Source organism: Erythranthe guttata, chromosome 5 (genome assembly GCF_056151865.1).
Source record: "Erythranthe guttata isolate IM_541 chromosome 5, IM_541, whole genome shotgun sequence".
Lineage (NCBI taxonomy): Eukaryota > Viridiplantae > Streptophyta > Magnoliopsida > Lamiales > Phrymaceae > Erythranthe > Erythranthe guttata.
Genome location: NC_142537.1, coordinates 3,967,040 through 3,989,793, shown reverse-complemented (window position 1 = coordinate 3,989,793; position 22,754 = coordinate 3,967,040). Strand labels below are relative to the sequence as shown.

The 22,754-nt window shown below is 37.9% G+C and overlaps 1 protein-coding gene across 1 annotated transcript; it reads left to right on the top strand.

Annotated features, from left to right (window-relative positions):
- Positions 1–19,215: 19,215 nt before the first annotated feature.
- Positions 19,216–21,160, top strand: LOC105970648 (uncharacterized). The gene is made up of 2 exons (XM_088818654.1): positions 19,216–20,053; positions 20,304–21,160. Exons 1-2 carry the CDS (start codon positions 19,581–19,583, stop codon positions 20,932–20,934), a joined length of 1,104 nt encoding a protein of 367 aa, XP_088674780.1. The 5' UTR covers positions 19,216–19,580; the 3' UTR covers positions 20,935–21,160.
- The last annotated feature ends 1,594 nt before the right edge of the window (positions 21,161–22,754 follow it).

Sequence of the window (22,754 nt, the reverse complement as noted above, 5' to 3'; positions counted from 1 at the left end):
TATCGGATCGTGTCGAGAGTAGATTGGTGCTATAGTGTACCGTTATTCGCTGGCGTGGTGTGGAGAAATGATAATTTTTATTTGTCCGTAAGAGAGCGTACGCGAGTAAGTGAGGCGCGCTGGAGAGTTCGCGCAATTTGGTGGAGAATAGCAGGAGTTGTGCGCGCTCCAAAGTAGGAGGTAGCGCGCTGTGAGAACACGCGCGCATGGGGTCGCGCGTCTAGCGCTGTGTACGCGCTCCGCCCCTTTTTTTTTTTTTTTTTTTTTGATTTTTTTTGCCTCGGGAAGCGTGCCCGTGACTGCCTCGGGAATCGTGCTCGTGACTACCTCGGGAATTGTGCCCGCGTGCTGCCTCGGGAATCGTGCCCGTGGCTGCATCGGGAAGCGCGCCCGCGCACTGCCTCGGGAATCGTGCCCGTGGCTGCATCGGGAAGCGTGCCCGATTTTTTTTTGTGCATCGGGAAGCGTGCCCGCGCGCTGCCTCGGGAATTGTGCCCGATGACCCTTTTTTTGCATCGGGAAGCGTGCCCCGCGCGCGCCTCGGGAAGCGTGCTCGCGCGCGCCTCGGGAATCGTGCCCGCGCACTGCCTCGGGAATCGTGCCCGTGGTTGCCTCGGGAATCGTGACCGCGCGCTGCCTCGGGAATCGTGCCGCGCGCGCCTCGGGAAGCGTGCTTGCGCGCGCCTCGGGAATCGTGACCGATTTTTTTTTTTTGCATCGGGAAGCGTACCCGCGCGCTGTCTCGGGAATAGTGCACGTGGCTGCCTCGGGAATCGTGTCGTGCGCGCCTCGGGATTCGTGCCCGCCGCGTGCCTCGGGAATCGTGCCTATGACTGCCTCGGGAATCGTGCCCTTTTTTTTGCATCGGGAAGCGTGCTCGCGCACTGTCTCGGGAATCGTGCATGTGGCTGCCTCGAGAATCGTGCCGTGCGCGCCTCCCGAAGCGTGCCCGCGCGCGCCTCGGGAATCGTGCCTGTGGCTGCCTCGGGAATCGTGCCCGATTTTTTTTTTTTTTTTTTTTCTTCTTCTTATTATTCTTTTACTCTTTTTTTTTCCTTCTTCTTGTTCTTGTATTTTTTCATCTTCTTTCTTCATCTTCTCTTTTCTTCTATTTTTCTTTCTTCTCATCTTCTTCTTTTTTCTTCTTCTTTGATTTTTTTTTTTTTTCTTTTTTCTGCATCTTCTTCTTTTTTCTTCTTCTTTCTTTTCTTCTTCTGGGGTCTCGCGTGCGCGATTTTACCCCCTTTTTTTTTTTTTGTTTGATATTCACCCCTCGGGGATGTTATATTTTTTGAGTAGGGAGATTATCCTCGTTCCTTGAGATGGGATGTGCACCCCCTTGGGGATGTTCTATTTTTTGAGTAGGGAGATTATCCTCGTTCCTTGAGATGGGATGTGTACCCCCTTGGGGATGTTCTATTTTTTGAGTAGGGAGATTATCCTCGTTCCTTGAGATGAGATGTGTACCCCCTTGGGGATATTCTATTTTTTGAGTAGGGAGATTATACTCGTCTCTTGAGATGTGATGTGAACCCACTTAGGGTTGAAAGGTAAGGGTGATGCCCAACCTTAGGATGGGGATAACTGCCCACTGTAGGATGAGGCGCTCGAGACCTATGGTCTGAGGTGGATGCGCATGGTTGTGCCATTGGTTCGCGCGTGCGCGTCAGACCATTTTTTCTGTTTTTGAAGTAGGGACGTGAAACACTTGATGGGATGTGAAACCCCTTGGGGTTGAAAGGTAAGTGGATGTACCACCCTTGAGATGAGATGCCCAACTTTAGGATGGGATAGCCCCCCATTTAGGATGAGGCGATCACGAACCACTGGGGTGAGATGCCCAACCTTGGCGATATATGGTGCCACTGATTCAGTGGCAGCACGAGTTGAATCTTCCGTGATCATACGCTGAAGGTCTTCTTCGGTTATCTGAACCGTTCGAGAAGTAAGTAGAAATTGATCATGTTGAGGACCCAGTGGGGCCTCACGAGGAGGAGCGTTGGCTCCTGCTATGACGATGTATGGTGCCACTGCTTCAGTGGTAGCACAAGTTGAAGCTTCCGCGATTATACGCTGAAGGTCCTTATCGGTTATCTGAACCGTTAGAGGAGCAAGTAGAAGTTGATCTTGTTGAAGGTTCGGCGATCATATGCTGAAGGTCCTCTTCGGTTATCTGAACCGTTCGAGGGAGCGGAAGTAGACCTCCAGAGAGTCGATGACCCATGGCGAATGAAATATTTTGGGGGCACTGTGAACCCCCAGGGAGTCGATAACCCTTGGCGAACGAAATATTTTGGGGGCGATGTAAGCCCCTAGGGAGTCGATAACCCTTGGCGAGCGAAATATTTTGGGGGCAGGTGTAAGCCCCCAGGGAGTCGATGGCGGTGGTGCCATAGGTGGCTCCACATGTGGAGCACGTGCTGGTATCGCGTTGGGAGCATTTGCTCCCATCGTGGCGATATATTGGGTCACGGCCTCTGTGGCAGCGCAAGTTGAAGCTTCTGCTATCATGCGTTGAAGCGCATCCTCGGTTATTTGAATCATTCGAGGAGCAGGGAGTGGTGGATCGACGAGTGGTGGGTCCCGAGGGGGGATCACCTGAACCTCGCGAGGTGGATCCATGGAATGTGGAGGAGGTGGCAAGCCAGAGCCTCCACGAGGTGGGAGGTCGTTAGCTGTGTCATTTTCTCTCTGAGCAGACGCCTCAGGAGGATCTTGTTGGCTACGTGATCTGGTTTGCATCGTTCCCACAGACGGCGCCAAAATGATGATGCTAATATGTAGCTCACCTAGGGTGGTGTAGAAAACGAACTGGGAGAGCAAAGCAGATCAGTAGCTTGACAACTTGATGATCCTGAGGTACCTGCGATCATAGAACACATGAACTAAGCCGGGGGTTGATCCGGCGGAAACCCCTCCGACGCTCAAGTCAGACGTGCTGATCATAGAAATAGTCCAGAGAATACATGTTATAGTATTGCTCAGTTAATAGGACGTACCTTAATAAAATGAGTAAAACCTCTATTTATATGTCGTTTATTGGGTTGGGTTTGTTTTGTTGGGCCCAAGCCTTACTTGAAGGTGTTTGGGCCTCGGTGATATTAGTCTTCGATATTGGGCTCGTAGCCCAGTAGGTAAAGAAATTGTAGGCCCATTGGGTTGGCCCAATTAGGCATATCATAAAAACATTACTACATTTTTCTTGGCCAAAAAAATTATTTCACAGATAACAGGGGCCTCGTTAAAACCTTGTTCGAAAACTAATTCACTAATTAACACTAATATATTTACTATAAGCATATTTATAAGTTGGTAATTACATGAAATTAGTTAATATAATAATTTTATATGCTAATTATAAAATGGTGTTAATTACACCAAATCCTATTTTCACTTCTATATTTGATAGAAAAAATAGGATTTGGTGGAAAAAATGGTAAAATGGTGGATGGGTGGGAGATGAATATTTCTTCACCAAAACATTTGGTGAAAATATAGGATTTAGGGATATAGAGTTTGACCAGGATGGGAGGCTAAACTAAATCACTATTATTTTAGGTGTAATGGAGATTTAGAGATTTAGGTTGGGAGACTAAAAACACATAAATTAGATGATAAATATGGGATTTGGTGATGGGTGGGAGATGCTCTAAGGACCTCTCCGAAGTAAAACGAGTCTTCAAATATCATTTTAGGGGTCAAGTTAGAGACTTCAAATCTATAAAAAAAAGTCATCTCCAGCAAGGGGTTCCATAAAATTAATTTCATTTATTAATTTATAAATTATTTCATACTATAATTACATTTATGGTTTAGTTTTGTACATTAAAATTTCTACAGGTATTTTTCATTTGTATTATCTTAATTTTGTAATTTATGTCTCACCTATATTTTTTTCTCTTATTTTCAATAACACAAATAAATATTTCAGCTACAAAAATTTAAAATTTGATATTCTTAAAATTTTTTTAATTAATTTACCCTTAGGCAACTTCAAGTTAGAGTATGTATATTAAATCTCAAATATAAGAAAATATTTAAAAACTTTATTAATATTCTCTATTTTAAAGACTCTCTAGAATCTCTCCATTGGTGTTGATATTTTTACCAAAGTCTTTAAAATATTGAGACTTATTGAGTTTAAGGACTCTATTGAAGATGTCCTAAAACATACGATGCAAGATTTAAACTTATCCTTTTTTTTTATATATATATATATAATATATATGCAAAATTAATATTGGAATTATCAAATATTACTAAATGAAGTAAACCATCATATAAATCAAATGTAAATATTTGTTGTGGCACGTTCCAAGTAACTCAAATCGACTACACTCTCAAATGTTCAGAAGTGTTCGAGGAGGACGTTGTATGTGAAAAATAGGAAATATAGCAATTTTAAATGCACGATTCAAATTCTGGAATCTTTTTTAAAAGTTGAATTGTACACTAACACCAAATGGAAGTAAGATTAGATGATACAATCAAATTCAATACTAATGAATAAAAATATAGAAATAGGATATAACCACATGATCGGAATATTTTTTTACTAAAAAAAATAAATAATAAAGCACACTGAAATTCGAGAATAAGTAACTTCCTCAAATATTTCATTGTTCATCTTCGAAATAATTATCGGGATGAAAATCCCAATAATCAACATATGTTCCATTGACGAGTAAATGCATCATTACCACATGAGGTGGTTGTAGCATTTGATTTAAGCAATTTTCGCAAAGGACAAAGCATGTCATTTCTTTTTCCAAAGCGTTGGGAAGCGTTTTAGAACTTATTTTAATTTTAGGGCACGGACATCCCATAATGTATGGTTAAATTATAAAAAAAAAAAAAAAAAAAAAACCCTTTTATTTTGGTAATTACAACTGTCCTTTCCTTTTAAATATTTTTACATAAAATTTATGTAATTCGTTTATGAAACACGTGGAATGTGGAATTCCACAATTTGTTTTTTAACTCTCTTATTTTTAAACTAAATTTTAGTTATAGGCTAAGTAGTGCTTAGTGGATTAAGTATATGGCTTAGTGGGCTAAGTATATTATTTAGTGGGCTAAGTAGTACTTAGTGGGTTTAACTACTAAACTAACCCACTAACCCATGTTCTTGAGTGCTCTTGTAGTTGGTTTTCTTGCAGATCATGGGCTGAGGAGTGGAAGCTTGGAATGTCTATAAATACCGACTTCAAGACTCAAGGAAAGTTGAGGATTCTAAGAAATAAAAACCGAGAGCTGAAAAGAATACATGAGATTTTTAGTGTGTTTTTAGAATCTGTTTTACGTACTCCTCATGAGTACATTCTTTACGTACTCCTCACGAGTACATTCTTTGTAGTCTAGATTGTTTAGTATATAGTTTTTATATTTCTAGACTTGGTTGTAAGAATGATCAAGATAGATTCATTCATAAGAAAGAAGTTCTTTACGTACTCCTCACGACTACATTCTTTGAAATCTAGAGTTTTTAGTATTTATCTTTTTGTTTCTAAATTTGGTTGTAAGAATGATCAAGCTAGTGATTCATTCATAAGGAAGAAGTTTTTGTACTTCTTCTCTTTGTATTCTTGTAATACTGTTTTTAATATAAGTTTTTACGTCCTTTAAAGGGCAAGTTCACAAGTTTTTACTTGTGAACATTTTTAATCTGAGTATTGTTTTTATATTTCCGCTGCATGTTTATACAAGTGTCATAACACTTAATATAACACCTCTGTTTTAAACGAATTCGGGACCATAAATTCTTTCAATTGGTATCAGAGCCAACACTTGACGTATACTTAGTGTTTGTTCCTATTTCTTTTTCAGAAACGAATTCGTGATGGATACTCAGATGACTGCTTCTATGCGACCTCCTGTACTTGATGGCACAAACTACACCTACTAGAAAGTCAAGATGAGGGCGTACATCAAAGCCATTGATGAGAGAGCCTGGAGATCTATTATTACTGGATGGAAGCCACCAACTATAACAGATGCGGATGGGGATGTATTTCCAACACCAGATTACGGTGGACAGCAGACGATCTATCAAATGCCAATCAAAACTCAAAAGCGTTAAATGCAATTTTTAATTCAGTAGATTTAACAATGTTTAAATTGATCTCAGTGTGCACTTCTGCGAAGGATGCATGGGAGGTTCTTCAGTTACATTGTGAAGGTTTAGACAGTGTCAGAAGAACTAAGCTCAGATTACTCTCTTCCAAATTTGAGAGACTGAGGATTGAAGAAACTGCAACAATTTCTCAATACAATGAGAAATTGATTGATTTAGTTAATGAATTTCAATCCTTATGTGGTCCTTTGAGCAATAAGACACTGGTGAATAAGGTACTGAGAACTCTTCCAGAAAGATTCAGCATGACAGTTACTGCAATTGAGGAGGCCAAAGACACATCGTCTCTGCGTCTGGATGAATTAATTGGTAGCTTAAAGTCTAGAGAGATGAACTTTGAAGATCAGAGAAAGGAGAAAGGTAAGGCCATCTCAAATGCACTCCAGGCAGAACTAGAACATAAAGAAGTTGCTACGGAATATAATGATGATGCAGAGGAATGTCTCAACAATGTGGCATTTCAGATTCAGAAATTCAATAGGGCATACAGACGAAGTGGAATCAAGCCCAGACAGTTATTTCCAGATGGCTCTACACAAAATCGACAAACTTAGCCCCGGAACAGATCTATTCCACAGAGAACATTTTCTCAAACATCCTCTCAAAACACTTTAATAAATTCTCCATTTATTCGTTCAAATTCTGAACCACCTAACTTGGATCATATTGAATGCAGGGCTTGTTCAGGATTTGAACATTATGCTAATGAATGTGCAAATCCCTTGAGAAGAAGATGAATGAGCTTGATTTGTGCTGTCAGTGATGAGGAGGAAGAGCAACCTGAACAGACAGAGGAGCAGCAACCCACTAAACAGGCTCTTTCTGTCAGATATATCACTGAAAATTGTCCTGAAACAGAATCACATGGAGTTTCTCTAGATGCTGCAACACTTTCTGAAACACTTTCAGTAACTGAAATTTCTGAGTTAGATAATAATCATTATATATGCTTGAACTCTATTTCTTTGAATGCTGCAGAATACAGTAAAGAAGCAGTGGGAGATGAGGAAGAAATGTATAAGAAATTGTTCAGCGACTTGGAGAAGAAGACTCATGCTCTAGATGCAGCCAACAAGTAAAATTCTTCTCTTAAAGAAACAATCACTCATTTGGAGGTTAGAATCACCAAGAAGGATCTTGAACTGGCAAAAGTGAAAGATGAACTCAAAGAAATAACTCTAGCAATCAAGAGGATGAATACCGGCACAACTAAACTTGAAGAGATTGTGTCACTGGAGAAGTACAACAAAAATGAAGGTCTAGGGTTCAAAAAACAAGTGAAGAAACACAAGCCAGTAAAGAAGAAGAAAATTGTCTTTGTAAAAGAGAAGGGTTCAAATGGAAAGGAATGCAGAAATTCCACAATCACCACTCCAGAGTCCATAATAAGGAGATACATAGATACATTTGTCATTACTGTTTCTCACCAGGACATATCCATCCATTTTGTGAGAAACTAAGTAGTGACAAAGTGTTGTACATAATGAGTCACATCACTCCAGGGAACACCTCCAAGAAAAATGTAGAGTTTACCAAAAAAAAATGTAGAATATGGACTCCCAAAGGTAAACTTAAGTGCAAAGCAGTATACACTTCTTTAAATGCTAACATTTCAGGTTCATGGTACTTTGATAGTGGATGCTCTAGGCACATGACTGGAACTGAAGAATTTCTATCAAACTACCATACACTCAATGGTGGACGTGTAACCTATGGAGGAGGAGCTAAAGGCAAAGTGGTTGGACGTGGAACACTCAATATTGAAGGACTTCCAAAACTTTCAAATGTCTTACATGTTGAAGGATTGGGGTCAAATCTCATCAGTATTAGTCAATTGTGTGATGATGATCTACGTGTTCAATTTGATAAGTACTGTTGTTCTGTGTTTGATAATCAAAATCATTGTGTACTAACAGGTTCCAGGTTAATGGATAATTGTTATCAAACAGGTGACACCATCTCATGCAAAAGCTCAAGAGTAAGTAAAGTAGAGCTGTGGCACACAAATTTCAAAAATCTGAAGCTGCTCAACAAGTACAATGCCATAAGAGGAATTTCAGATCTCAAGATCAAGGACATCCCTATATGCGGAATGTGCCAGAAGGGAAAGCAAACTAGAGTGCCACACAAAGTGTTACAACACGTTGGTACCACCATTTGTTTTGAACTTGTACATATGGACCTTATGGGTCCTATAGAGGTAGAAAGTCTAGGTGGTAAAAAATATGTATTTGTGTGTGTTGATGATTTTTCGAGATATACTTGGGTGTATTTTTTAAGAGAAAAATCTGATCTAGAATACATGCATGTGTTTGGATGTGTTTGCTATGTCCTAAATGACAGAGATCATCTAGCTAAATTTGATTCAAAAAGTGATTTGAGTTTACTTGTGGGATACTCTAATAACAGTCATGCATACAGAGTATATAACTCAAGAACTCGAACCATTATTGAATCTGTAAATGTGGTATTTGATGATTTTGCTGATCTCCGCAGTAAAACAGCTGAAGATGAAGTAGATGACCTGATTGCTGAAGGAGAAACAACCGGTGGAGACACTACTGCCACAGGTGCTCCAGATATAAACAGTCCAGTGTTAAGAGAAGAGGGTGTTGAGCCAAGTGTTACCACATCTGACTCAATACTTCATACGGAGAACACAGAAGCTGAAACACAACCAACTCATGATGTCTGCAGAAAGGAACCATCCAGTAGAATCCAGAAAAATCACCCATCTACTCAAGTTATGGAAGATATCTTTGATGGGATAAGGACCAGAAGAAAAGAGAGGGTGAATTACAGAGATATGGTAAGATTTGCAAATTTATCTTCTGAATGTGCACTAACTGGAACTACTTGTTTTGTATCTTCAGTTGAACGAAAGAATATTGCAGAAGCACTGAAGGATGAGTTTTGGATCAATGCAATGCATGAAGAACTGAATCAGTTCATCGGGAATGATGTTTGGTACTTAGTTCCTAGACCAAGTCATGTTAATGTGATAGGAACTAAGTGGATCTTCAAGAACAAAACTGATGAAAAAGGTCCAGTTGTTAGAAATAAGGCTAGGTTAGTAGCACAAGGTTACACTCAGATATAAGGTATAGATTTTGATGAGACCTTTGCTCCAGTAGCTAGAATTGAATCTATTAGGTTACTTCTTGTTATAGCCTGTTTTCTTAAAATCAAACTGTATCAAATGGATATCAAAAGTGCATTTCTAAATGGTATTTTAAATGAAGAAGCATATGTAGAGCAGCCCAAGGGTTTTGAAGATTCTGCCAAGCCTAATCATGTGTTCAAACTTAAGAAGGCGTTGTATGGTCTTAAACAAGCTCCTAGAGCTTGGTATCAAAGACTCACTGACTTCTTACTTGAGATACAGTTTACTAGAGGAGAGGCAGACATAACTCTATTTGTTAAAGAACAAATAACCATATCATTACTGTTAAAAACTTGATACGCGTAAAACCTACGTATAAATTACCGCAAGTGTACAGTATCGCGTTTTGTAGAATAGTGAATTCCAGATATCGATCCACAGGGAATTAAGTTCCTAAATTTACCAAGTACCGTAATTATACTATCCTAAACTCTATCTAGACGATCAAGAATGGATGGGAGAAATAAAGCTAAACAGAAACAATAAATAAAAACAACGGTCCGCCAGTAAAAGCGAGGAATTCCGACGTGTGATGGCTTATAGGGTAAAATCCACCAGTGTACTATCGATAAAGATCTACAAATCCGAATCTAATGTCAGTTCAATATTCGCTAACCCAGACACTAAAATACCCTAACCCCCGTCTCCAGTGTAGTTAGAGTCTACCCACAGGTCCGACGTCTCCGTTCAGAACCTGATATTAAGAGAGCATTTAGGTCAAGTCCTTAAGGGCTACCCGAGGTGCATCACGTCTCCGTTTCCACACCCCGAGCTATGTTTTCCTAAAATCAAACAAGAAATCCTCTCTCGAGTTCATTCCCATTTACAATCAATTCAACTGTTGGCCAAACAATCGAAAGCATTTAATACAGGAAAACATAAACATAATCAAAGAACGACAAATAGATCACAAATCTGGAAATCAAAATCAATATATACAAGGTTTCATTTCCCTAAAAGAAAATGCTCAGTTCATTACAAACATAGCATCAAAATGAAGAACACGGGAAATTATAAACTAAACGTAAAGAAAAGCTTATGAAAAACCCGAGTCGAAACCCTCGTCGAAGCTTCCCGCGAAGAACTGGCGAGAACCGAAGAGAAAACCGAAGAAAAAGTTGAGAGATAATCGAGATATATTGTAAAATGAAAAAGAGACCTTCTATTTATAGTGAAAAATCAAAGAAAAATATCTAGACTCGATTTCTGTGCCCAGATCGCGATCTGGGCTTCTTGGATCGCGATCTGGCAACCTCGAAAACTGTCCACCGCCTTCCCAGATCGCGATCCAGGAAGTATGGATCGCGATCTGCCCCAACTTTTCGCTGCTACTGGAATTTGCCACCAGATCGCGATCCGGTGATTCTGGATCGCGATCTGGCCTCTGCATAAACTTCAAACACTTTTTTCACCCTTTTTCAGCCCGAATTCGACAATTGTGCATTTCACAAAAGTTGTAGCCCTTGAAGTTATCTTTCTAAATCCACTTGAATCAGCCCAATCGGAGGTCGTATACAAAAGTTATGCTTTAAATACCAAACACTGCCACAATCCGCGAGAATGCACTTTTGCACGTGTTTGGTTTGGTTCTCGGCTTCGCTTCCAAAATCGTCTCGAATCGGCAAAAATAGCTTATCTTTGCCTAAAATATAAATAAAACAAAAACAACATAATATATACAAATAAAGCCGAAAACTCGGACGAACGAAGACCAAAACTCGAAGAATTGATAAGTGAAAATCATGCAAAATGAACACTTATCAACAGATATATGTTGATGATATTGTTTTTGGTTCTACTTGTGCTAACCTCTTACAGTCTTTTGTAGATTCTATGTCTTGCACTTTTGAAATGAGCATGGTAGAAGAGTTGAATTACTTCATAGGACTCCAAATTAAACAGACAGGTGAAGGAATTTTTGTAAATCAAAAGAAGTATGCTCTCAATCTGGTCAAGAGGTTTGAGTTGGAGTCAGCCAAGCACATGAAAACTCCAATGGGATCAAGTCAAAAACTGTCCAAGGACGATGTTGCTGAGGATGTTGACAGCACCCTATACAGAAGCATGATTGGAAGCCTTCTGTATCTAACTGCAAGCAGACCTGACATTATGTTTAGTGTTTGTGTGTGTGCCAGGTACCAAACTAATCCCAAAGTCACTCATCTAAAAGTTGTGAAGAGGATTATTATGTATGTTTCAAGTACAGTAGACTTAGGTATTCAGTTTTTCAAAGACACTAATACTAATTTGATAGGTTTTAGTGATTCTGATTGGGCTGGGGATATTAGTGACAGAAAAAGCACATCAGGTGCATGTTTCTTTTTGGGGAATAATCTGGTTTCATGGTTTAGTAGAAAACAAAATTGTGTATCACTTTCAACAGTTGAATCAGAATATGTAGCTGCTGGAGGATATTGTGGTCAACTAATTTGGATGAAACAAATGTTGGGGGATTATGGGTTAACCAGTGACACCCTGACCATATATTGTGATAACTCAAGTGCTATTGATATTTCAAAAAATCCTGTTCAACACTCACGAACTAAACACATAGATATTAAACATCATTTTATTCGTGATATAGTTGAGAAAAATATAGTGTGCTTAAAGTACATTCCTACAGAAGATCAGTTAGCTGACATCTTTACAAAGGCATTAGATTATGAGAGGTTCTCTAAACTTAGAAAATCTCTCGGGATGTGTACTCAATAAACATGTCCTGAAACATGTTGCAGCACCTCATCAAATATCTTAAGCTGCAACATACTTTACTGAAGCTTAGCTTCCTTAAATAATGGCTTCACTGTGATATATTATTCTCTAAATAAGTAACTGGTAGTCTTTCAACTTGAAACGTGATCATGCTTCATGTAAACATTCAGAGAACAATCATAATCACATAAGTCAAACTCCTCTATCTGAATAGTCATATCTTAGTAACTCAGGAACTCTCAAACTGAACACTTGATCATGTTCCATGTGAATTGTTTGACTTGAAAATAAGAGTTTAAAATATATATATATATATATATATATATATATATGCCTGTTAGCCAATTTTTGTTCTCACACTATTAATAATTAAAAGATGTGTTTATTATTTATGTGTAAATTTTCGTGAGTGTTATTATTTTTATTTACTTCTATTATTATTATTATTGAATTATCACTATTTATATGGGTCATGGGGTACATGGGTTAGTCTTTTCTCTTCCACTAAGTCCACTCCTTATTGTGCCATGTGTCACGTTTTGTTTTAAACTGCCACATAAACTTTTATTCTCCTTAATCACACTTTCTCCAAGAAAAACGCACGCCACTTCTTCACCTTCTTCACTTCAAATTTTTTTCTGCAAAAATTTGGGCTTATAAATTTCTTGATTCTTTTTCGAAAATTAACCCTAAAAAAATCAAAAGCACAAGAAGCAATTTAATTTTTATTTCTCTCTACTGTACCATGGCATCTCCTCCTAGAAATCCTCTTCCGGTCGTTGATGATGTGCACAATGATGCTACAGCACCTGAACCAGCAGACCCTAATCCAGCCATCATCGTTCATCCTGTCAACCTTGAAGCCATGCCGATCAGCTTCATTGAGCCCGGCGACGAGCTGAATCCGATTGACCCAGATGTTTTCCAGAACCTGGGTCCCTCGTCCACTGCAGGAAAGTTTCCTACTCGCCGGTCTAAGCGCATGAATCCCTTCCCATATCTGATTGCTACTGGGTCACAACGCCGGAGGGGAGCAAACTCTCCCAGCAGAGGCGGTAGAGGTGGAAGAAGAGGCAGCAGAGGCGGTCGTACTCCAGTTAGATCAAACCCATCAAGAGGTCTCCATTTGGTTGATTAAGAAACAGATGATGAAGAAGGAGATCCTACATTTGCAGAACCAGAAGCCCAAGCTCTCTCCTCAAGCTCCACTGAGTCATCTTCCAAAGACTCGACTCCACCAGCATCAACTCAGGGGGAGACACTTCAGCCTAACATGGCAGCAACCTCTTCTCAACATCCTGTTTCCGAAGATGTTGCTGCACATGTTCCTGAAAATGCTGCTGCACCTACTGTCTCAGACAATGCCCCTCAGAGTGCTGCTGAGGATGCTGTTCCGTACCAAGATGAGGAAATGCTAGACTTTTCTGGGATGTCCTCTGCTGAGCATGTAGATATCCCCACTGTTGATGCCCAGGATTTTGCCACCACAGAAGAAACCTCACTGCCTAAACCCTCAGCTCCACGTGAAGATCCTCTGGAAACTCTGGCAGAGGCAGCTGTTCAAGTGGATGCACCACCTTCCCAGATTGAAGAGGAAGAGAAAAGTGATGACAGCTGGGAAGTGCCCCTTGCCTCTTTCCGCAAGAATTTGCCATTTTCAGAGTCAGACAGTGACTCTTCTGAGGATTCATCCCAGATGGAAGAAGATGCTGCTCCACTTGTTGCATCACCTGAGCCAGCATACATCCCAGATGAACTTGAAGACTCAGAAGAAGAGGAACCCTCAGAGGATGAAGAGCTAGACTTGGATGGGAATGATCTGTCAACTCCTTTTGAGGTAAACAATGCTTTCAGTCCTATTTTTTTTATTTTGAATCTGATTCAAACATGGGTCCTCAAATCATGAATTGCCAATTCATTGAGGAAAAGAAAATTTCCAAGGATGATTTTGATAGGCATAGGATCACTGCTTTTCTTGATCAAAGAAAAATCCTTAGTCTAGTTGAGATTGCCTGTCCTTATGATCCCTCTGTTGTGAAGAAATTTTATGCCAATTTACAAATCTTCTTTTTTAAAGAAAAAATCTCCAAACTTTGGAAAAGTTTTTGTGCGAAATTCTATTTTCTCCTTTTCTCCCAAAATTATCAACTCTCACTTACAAACTCCTACTGTGATTGATGAGGATAATTATGGTGATTTTACTGAGGTTTGTAAGACTCTTTCTGGCAATCGTCTAAAATCTTGGCCTGCTCACCCCAAAAAATTCAAAGTTTCTCAACTTACTGCATTTTACTCTGTCTTGTTCAGACTCACAGTGATGAATTGGATTCAATCAAAAAATGTCTCTGTGATTACTAAACCTCATGCAGTACTCATGTACAAATTGGGGATGGGGTTACCTGTTGATTTTGGCCAACTTTTCTTCAATAACATAGGTCATCTTGCCCAGAAAATTTCTTCCTCCACTCATCTTCCCTATCATTCTCTCATCTACTCCATTCTGCTTTCTCAAAATTTGGGCCAAGATGAATCAGAATATCTTCACACTCCACTTGGCATGGTAACTGTTTCTCAAAATTTTCTCAAAGCTCCTCATGTCCAAGATCTTCCCTGGAATGGAGATAATTTTCTCCCAACTGAATCAGGTAAAAATAATCTTGGTACTGAAGGTGTTGCTCCTCATGTTGACAACACTCCGGACATGCTTGTTTCTATTCCTCGAGATCTTTTGTTAAACAACTTACTCACTCCCTAGCTCAGATCACCTATCATCAGTCCATGGTGGAAATGCTTCAGAGAGCTCTTTCTGATCAAAAAGGGGGAGAACAAGCTAGTCATGAAGTTGAACCAGGAACTTCTCATCCTTTGGATGCCAGAGGCAGAGAGCATGGAGTTAATAAAGGAGAAGAAAAGAATGAGGGTGAAGCTGAAGGAGCAGAGGAAAGCAGTGGGTCCAGTGCTAGTGATAGAGGAACAGCAGCTGATACTGAGGAGACCTTGGATATTCTACTTTAAAGTTATTTTTATGAACAATATTTGTTTTTGTTCAGTTTGTTATTTTCCCTCTAAACTTTTATGCTAGGATTGCACTATTTTGTTATTTGCTATATTGGTTATCATATTCAGGGGGAGTTCAAGCAATGACTCAGGGGGAGTTAAGCTAAAATTTAGTTTTGATCAGAAAGTTAAAAAAGGGGGAGTTTGAAACACGTGGAATGTGGAATTCCACAATTTGTTTTTTAACTCTCTTATTTTTAAACTAAATTTTAGTTATATGCTAAGTAGTGCTTAGTGGATTAAGTATATGGCTTAGTGGGCTAAGTATATTACTTAGTGGGCTAAGCAGTGCTTAGTGGGTTTAACTACTAAACTAACCCACTAACCCATGTTCTTGAGTGCTCTTGTAGTTGGTTTTCTTGCAGATCATGGGCTGAGGAGTGGAAGCTTGGAATGTCTATAAATTCCGACTTCAAGACTCAAGGAAAGTTGAGGATTCTAAGAAATAAAAACCGATAGCTGAAAAGAATACATGAGATTTTTAGTGTGTTTTTAGAATCTGTTTTACGTACTCCTCATGAGTACATTCTTTACGTACTCCTCATGAGTACATTCTTTGTAGTCTAGATTGTTTAGTATATAGTTTTTATGTTTCTAGACTTGGTTGTAAGAATGATCAAGATAGTGATTCATTCATAAGAAAAAAGTTCTTTACGTACTCCTCACGAGTACATTCTTTGAAATCTAGTGTTTTTAGTATTTATCTTTTTGTTTCTAGATTTGGTTGTAAGAATGATCAAGCTAGTGATTCATTCATAAGGAAGAAGTTTTTGTACTTCTTCTCTTTGTATTCTTGTAATACTGTTTTTAATATAAGTTTTTACGTCCTTTAAAGGGCAAGTTCACAAGTTTTTACTTGTGAACATTTTTAATCTAAGTATTGTTTTTATATTTCTGCTGCATGTTTATACAAATGTCATAACACTTAATCTAACACATCTGTATTAAACAAATTCGGGACCATAAATTATTTCAAATATATATATATATATATATATATATATATATATATATATATATATATATATATATATATATATATATATATATTGCCTTAGCAATATATATATTGCCTTAGCACCTAAACTCAAAAAAACGAATGATCAATTTTGCACAATAAATAGCAAATATGTATTTATTTTATTTTTAGAAATAGCTCTTGTAACTTTATTTCTTTGGCTAAACTTTTTTCATTTGTAATTTAACATATATGTAACATGCACCACATGAAATATCAGATATGATCTAAAATGGTTGGAATTTGGATACCCTAAAATATAATAGGTCACAAAATCAATTAATCCCAAAGTGCCTTCCCAATTTAGGGCAGCCCTACAATTTTACATTTAAAAGAAAGAGAATGAGACGATCATAAATGAAAGGTCCCAAGAAAGAAAACAAAAAGCATGGAAGGGAATTAAAAGCCAAACCCCATGGAAATTTTGACAGCTGACGGTCCCCCCACAGTGGGCCTCCGTCTCATTACGACTCCCGATGCGTAGAGTAGCTAACGGCGTGCAGGATCGAAAGCGACGTCTTTTGACGGAGACCGTCAATCAAAAAAATATTATTAATTCATTGTTTTATTTAATCGGTAAATTACAAACACCCCTGAGGTATGGTCAAATTACAAAAACACCCCTATTGTTTGGATAATTACAAGAACCCCCTCAACTCCTCAAATTTAGTGGAATCTTCGAGATTATATGGAATATTATCACTTTGGTACCCGTTTTATCCCATTCAAACTCTACATTATGAAGCAAGATGATCATAATATGTGATGTTTAGCTTGTATATATCAGTTTGTGGTGCATCGGAAACTGTATTTTTACACAAAACGAGTACAAATTAGAGCACATTCCACAGAATCTAGATGATTATGTTGAATTTGGCACCATAAGGGTGGAGGTGTAAGAAAAAATCATAGTTGAGGGGGTAGATGTAATTATCCAAACAAGAGGGGGGTTTTTGTAATTTGACCATACCTCAGGGGTGTTTGTAATTTACCGTTATTTAATTTATTAAATATAAAAAAACAAATACAGTGAGAAATTACAGCTAAGAGGTGTTTTTTCTTATCTAGAGTGAGTTTTTACTACGAATGTGGTGTTCACGTTCACTGTGTGCGTGTGTAGAAAAGTAGTAAAAGTCAAAGTAAAGACTTCCACTGTACTTTGCTTTTCCGTAATGATAACACCTACTAGGCTACTACTCTAGCTATATCTTTGTAGGTAGATAACTTCACCCCCGTTGACTAATAATATTATGCATTTACTTTATTCACGCCAATTATATAATTAAGTTTGTATTTATTTATTTATTCATTTTTTTCAATTTTGGTGAAATTACAAGGAAGTATGTCTAAATTACGAAATCCCCTCTTTGGTTGCAAAATTACAATGTAGTCCTTGACTACTATATCAACGTCTAACAATTTTCATCTACTGCATCGACTCTACAAAAATGAAATCGATTGTAAACGTATTCGTTTAAATAACTCAGTTTTTACCCTTATAATTTTTGTGGTTGTAAATTAATATCCCATCTAGTACGTTTCAGGATTTCCGACTTCAACAAACATCCTTATATGAAATGCATGTGTCATGTTGCCTGGCTCGGAGATCGATCCGTCGCACTAGAGTATGTGTTGGCTAGTTCGACTAGTGGGATAGGCTTCGTTATTGGGCTTGCCTTAGTGGACCTTTATTAAGTCCGGATCAACCTTTTATGACTTCTTCAAAAATAACAAAGATATATATATATATATATATATATATATATATATATATATATATATATATATATATATATATATATATATATATATATATATATATATATAAAGATCACAATTAAACCCTCTTAAATGATGAAAATTATATTACAATGAATCTCCTCAAACACAACAATTAATATAAAATGATCATATTTTATTCAAAAAAATGTATTACAACCCCTTAGGGTAAACTTTAAAGTTTAAACACTAGGACGATACAAACAATAAATAAATTAAAAATATATAACAAAAATACTAAATTATATTGGTATTGGGAAGGTGATATAATACAACCACCACGGTATTGAATACTATCGATCCAATATCCGTATGAAATGGTAACCACTATATTTGATTCTCCAGTAAATATCAATGTGCGACCACTCGTCCAACAAACCCAATTGTATTTCATATATTACTCAAGACGGTGGGCAAATTGATTCTTAATAAAGTGAAAGATCCAAATTATGTATCGAACGTTTATTCTAATTGTCAAAAAACTCCTCTGATTATATATATTAGCAAAAATCGTCCCTGTAATTGCGATTTTATTAGTAAACTACGTCCTTTACAATGCAACATTTAGAGATTCTTTGCTAAAAAAAAATGCATCATAAGAGACTTTTTGTTAATATTAATATCATTAGAAAAATGGTAAATTACAACCACCTCTGAGGTACGGTCAAATTAAAAAAAAAAAAAAACCTCATATTTGAATAATTACAACTACCCCTCAACTATAAATCTTCTTACATGTGCACCCTTATGGTGTTAAATTCAACATAATCTTCTAGATTTCGTGGAATGTTCTCTAGTTTGTACACTTTTGGTGCAAAAATGCAGTTTCCGATGCACCACAATCTGATATATGCAAACCAAGAAACACATATTGTGATCATCTTGCTTCAAAATGTGGAGCTCGAATGGAATTAAACGCGTACAACATTGAGAATTTTCAATATAATCTAAAAGATTCTACTAAATTTGACACCGCAAATGTGGACATGTAAGAAAATTTATAATTGGGGTGGTTGTAACCAAACATGAGAGTTTTTTTTCTTCGTAATTTGACGATTATGTAATTTATCATTAGAAAAATAAAAAAAAAAGAATTGATTCCATGTCCAATTAAAATAATTTGAAGGACACTTAATCACACAGCATAGGGCATACGTGCGTGTATAGTATGTGTGGACCACGGTGCATAAAATGAAATGGTAACGTAACGGGGGGCGAATGTTGGAAGAATAGGAAACAAAATACCCAAAAACCACATTACACACATACATACATACATACATACATACTTCCAAATGGCGGCACCGTAATCCACCCCCACTATATATCACAGTAGTAAGAAGAAAAAAAGAAATAATAATTAGAGAAAAAAGACAGAAAATAATGAGGGATGGAACTGAAAGAAAATCATCGTCGTCGTCTTCTCCGGCACCGGATTGTGATGTCGGGTTGGGTTTGCGGCTGCAACCCCAACCCACTGAATCCTATGGCGGCGGCGGCGGAGCCTCTTTTTTCAGTAGCGCAAGCAACCAGTTTGCCTTTATGGGTGAAATCTACGAAGCTGCTGATAGAATGTTTTTACCGAGGGGTTATCACACCACTTCCTTGACATCTTCTGGTTTACACTTTCTCTCTCTACTTTCTCTCTCATCGATCTACCTATTTTTTTTTTTTTTTTTTGTTTAATATTTTAATTAATTAATTATTAATTAGGAGGGATGGGTGTGTGTGGAAAAGCTCTATTCACAAACACACAATGGCAAGAATTGGAGAGGCAGAAAATGGTGCACAAATACATAATGGCCTCAATTCCCGTACCTCCTCAGCTCCTCTTACCTACAAGTACTGCTGCCACGTCACCAACAACAGCAACAACAACAGCGGCCGCTACCTTGACGGGTCAGGATCTGGGTCGGTATCCGGGAAACGGGTCGGATCCGGAGCCGTGGAGGTGCAAGAGAACAGACGGAAAGAAGTGGAGGTGCTCGAGAGACGTGGCACCTAATCAGAAGTACTGTGAGCGCCACGCGCACAAGAGCAGACCCCGTTCAAGAAAGCATGTGGAAACCCCTTCCCACAACAACAACTACTCAGTGCACCACCACCACCACCAACAAAGGTCAACTCCTCTCTTCCCACCAACAATGGCTTCTTCCACTCCGTCGTCGTCGTCGTCGTTTGACCAAACCAGGTCTGTAAATATTATAATAATATTATTATTATAGAGATATTCATTTTTCTTGTTCTTATCCAAATTTGTTTTATGGTACTTGTATCAATTTTTGAGGGTGTGGGGGGTTTGTGGGGTCCACTCTTTATTTTTTTTTTTTTTGTTAGTATGCACGTAAATGAGATATTGATGATGATAATTATAATTATTATTATTTTTTTAATTTTTCTTTTTGTATTATTATTTTGATTTTTTTGATTTATATGTGAAGGTGCATTGAGTGGTTCATGAGAGGCGGCACCACTACACACCAAGAAAAGAATGTGTCCGTATTATACGAACACGGAAAACAACAACCTGCCGCTGCTAATACTGCTAGTTTTATGAGTTTAAATAATAATATTAATACTAATACTAATATTAATAAAAATAATGACAATAATAATAATAATCCGTACTACCCGAAATTGAGCAGTAACAAGACTCGGCATTTCATAGATGCTTGGGAGAAAGAAGGGATATTCGAGTCACCATCTTCGTCATCTTCTTCATGCAAGAAATTCTCCCCGTCGTCGCTCTCGCTATCAATGTCGGGTGATAATAATAATAATAATAATAATAATAGTAGTAATTATAACGATAATATTAATGATCATGAGAAACCACAGTGGATGATGAGTAGTAATATTAATCATGTTTCTTGGATGATGAACGAGTCTTGTTCTTCTTCGCCGCCGCCATTGCCACCGGGTGGGCCGTTGGGTGAGGCGCTGTGTTTGGGAGGAGGGAGTATTAATGCGCACCACCAAGGGTATTATGGGAACAAGAGCAATGCTAATAGCAGCAGCTGCAGTAAGAGCTCTTGTGAGGATGGCGACCTGGCACTCAATTTCATCGGCTGATCGATATTCTAATTTTCGATTAATTTATGTTTTTTTTTTTTTTTGGTTTGAAGTTTGAGGCAAGTGATGTGCAGCAAATGTGGCCTCATATTTCCCTTTTTCTTTTGTTTCTTTGTCTTTATTTTGGTTCATCATTTACTCCTCATAACAACTGCTTTCATTTGCGCTCTCTAGAGATGCTCTCTCTCTTTAACGTTTAAGAACAAAGATGGAATCTGTTTTTGGACATTGGTTTGTTCTATACTACACAACTTTATATGTTTTATATCCTTATGAGCCTATTTGAACTTAAAGATGGGTAGGAGAGAATACATAATACCTAATTATTACAAAGATATATATATTATTTATGGGTATAAATATAAATATATATAGGATTAGGGACTTACAGATCATTCACTAAGAACAAGAAAAGAACAATATGAATGGAAGGAACACACAAAAAGAAGTTATGATTGACACCCCTCAACAAATGAAGGGGCTTAGCTTTCTATTAACGGCTCAGTTTCTTTTATTGTCACGTTTTTTTTTTTCATCCAGAACCTACCCACTCAATTTCGTTAACGCTCACCCAGAATCTCCAGCTTCACTAGATTTGAATTCTCTCACTCTAGTTTCCCGCACTTGTAGGTTTATCTCACCTGTTCACTATGTAGATGAAAAAGAGAAGTCGTCTATAAGACGGAGAAGAAAAGCGGTACAACCATCGTCATAGATAAACGGGTGTTTCGTCGAGAAATGCCAATGTACGTGTATTCATTGCGGTGTGACGGTGTAGGATCTACACCTTCAAAACCTCACTCCAAACCCCACTCCTTTTAGACCGTTGGACAGTGCACCGGACGTCGGATCAATCTAGGACCGGCGATGGTGAAGTAACAAGCGGAAAATAATAAACGTGAGAGAGTTTTTTAGAAGAGAGTATAAGAGTATTTTTTATTGTTGTTGTTTTAAAACGTGTCTTTCCATATGAGTTTATGAGCTTTATATACAAGGGAGAGAATCTCCAATTAGTATCAATCGAAGATCTTAATTGATCTTCTGTATATGACTATTTTATTTATGTCAAGAAGCTCTCATTAGGCTTGTAGCGAGTAGCCGTCATGCCGCTTCTGCTAGGTGATACGAATCTCGTAAAACTTGTTATGAGACTCAAATACCTTACGTGGAAGCAAGATCGAAAAACATCCAAAAACAAAGATTCAAAATGGTGGAACCGCGACCCGTTGCTTATAAAGAAGCAAGAACCTTAATATGTGAAAACGCCAGAATCAATTGTGAATGATCGATTGATAAGTCGGGGTGAACACACAGAATCCTCCGGTATGTTCAAAAAGTTCTTGAAGAACCAAATGAGAATAATCTAAAAATTTCATCAACATTCGTCTCTTAAAATAAGCCAAATTGACAACCTATTTATAAGTGCTAAAAAAACTCATTTTTCACAAGAAAAATTACTCCTACCTAAACTATAATAAGCAAATTAATAAATTAGAAAATTCTAACCATTAAGAACTCTGACATAATAAATCCTAAATTAAAAATGTAACTCAATAAAATATATACTCCAAACATCAAGTCGACGACACGAATACTCTTCATAACTCGAGTAGGCACTTGCCTGTGCACGTGTGTTGACTTCAAGCTCGATTAAGACATTATTCTGCTTTGAAAATCTCTCCGCTCAAAACATGAAAGCTATAAAACTTTCAATTAGGTTTCCTCAGCAATTTAAATCACCTTATTTGGACGTCATATGAGAGAGTTATAAGCTGAATGGTGAACTCTGCTAGAATCATACGGGACTTTCGGGATGCATG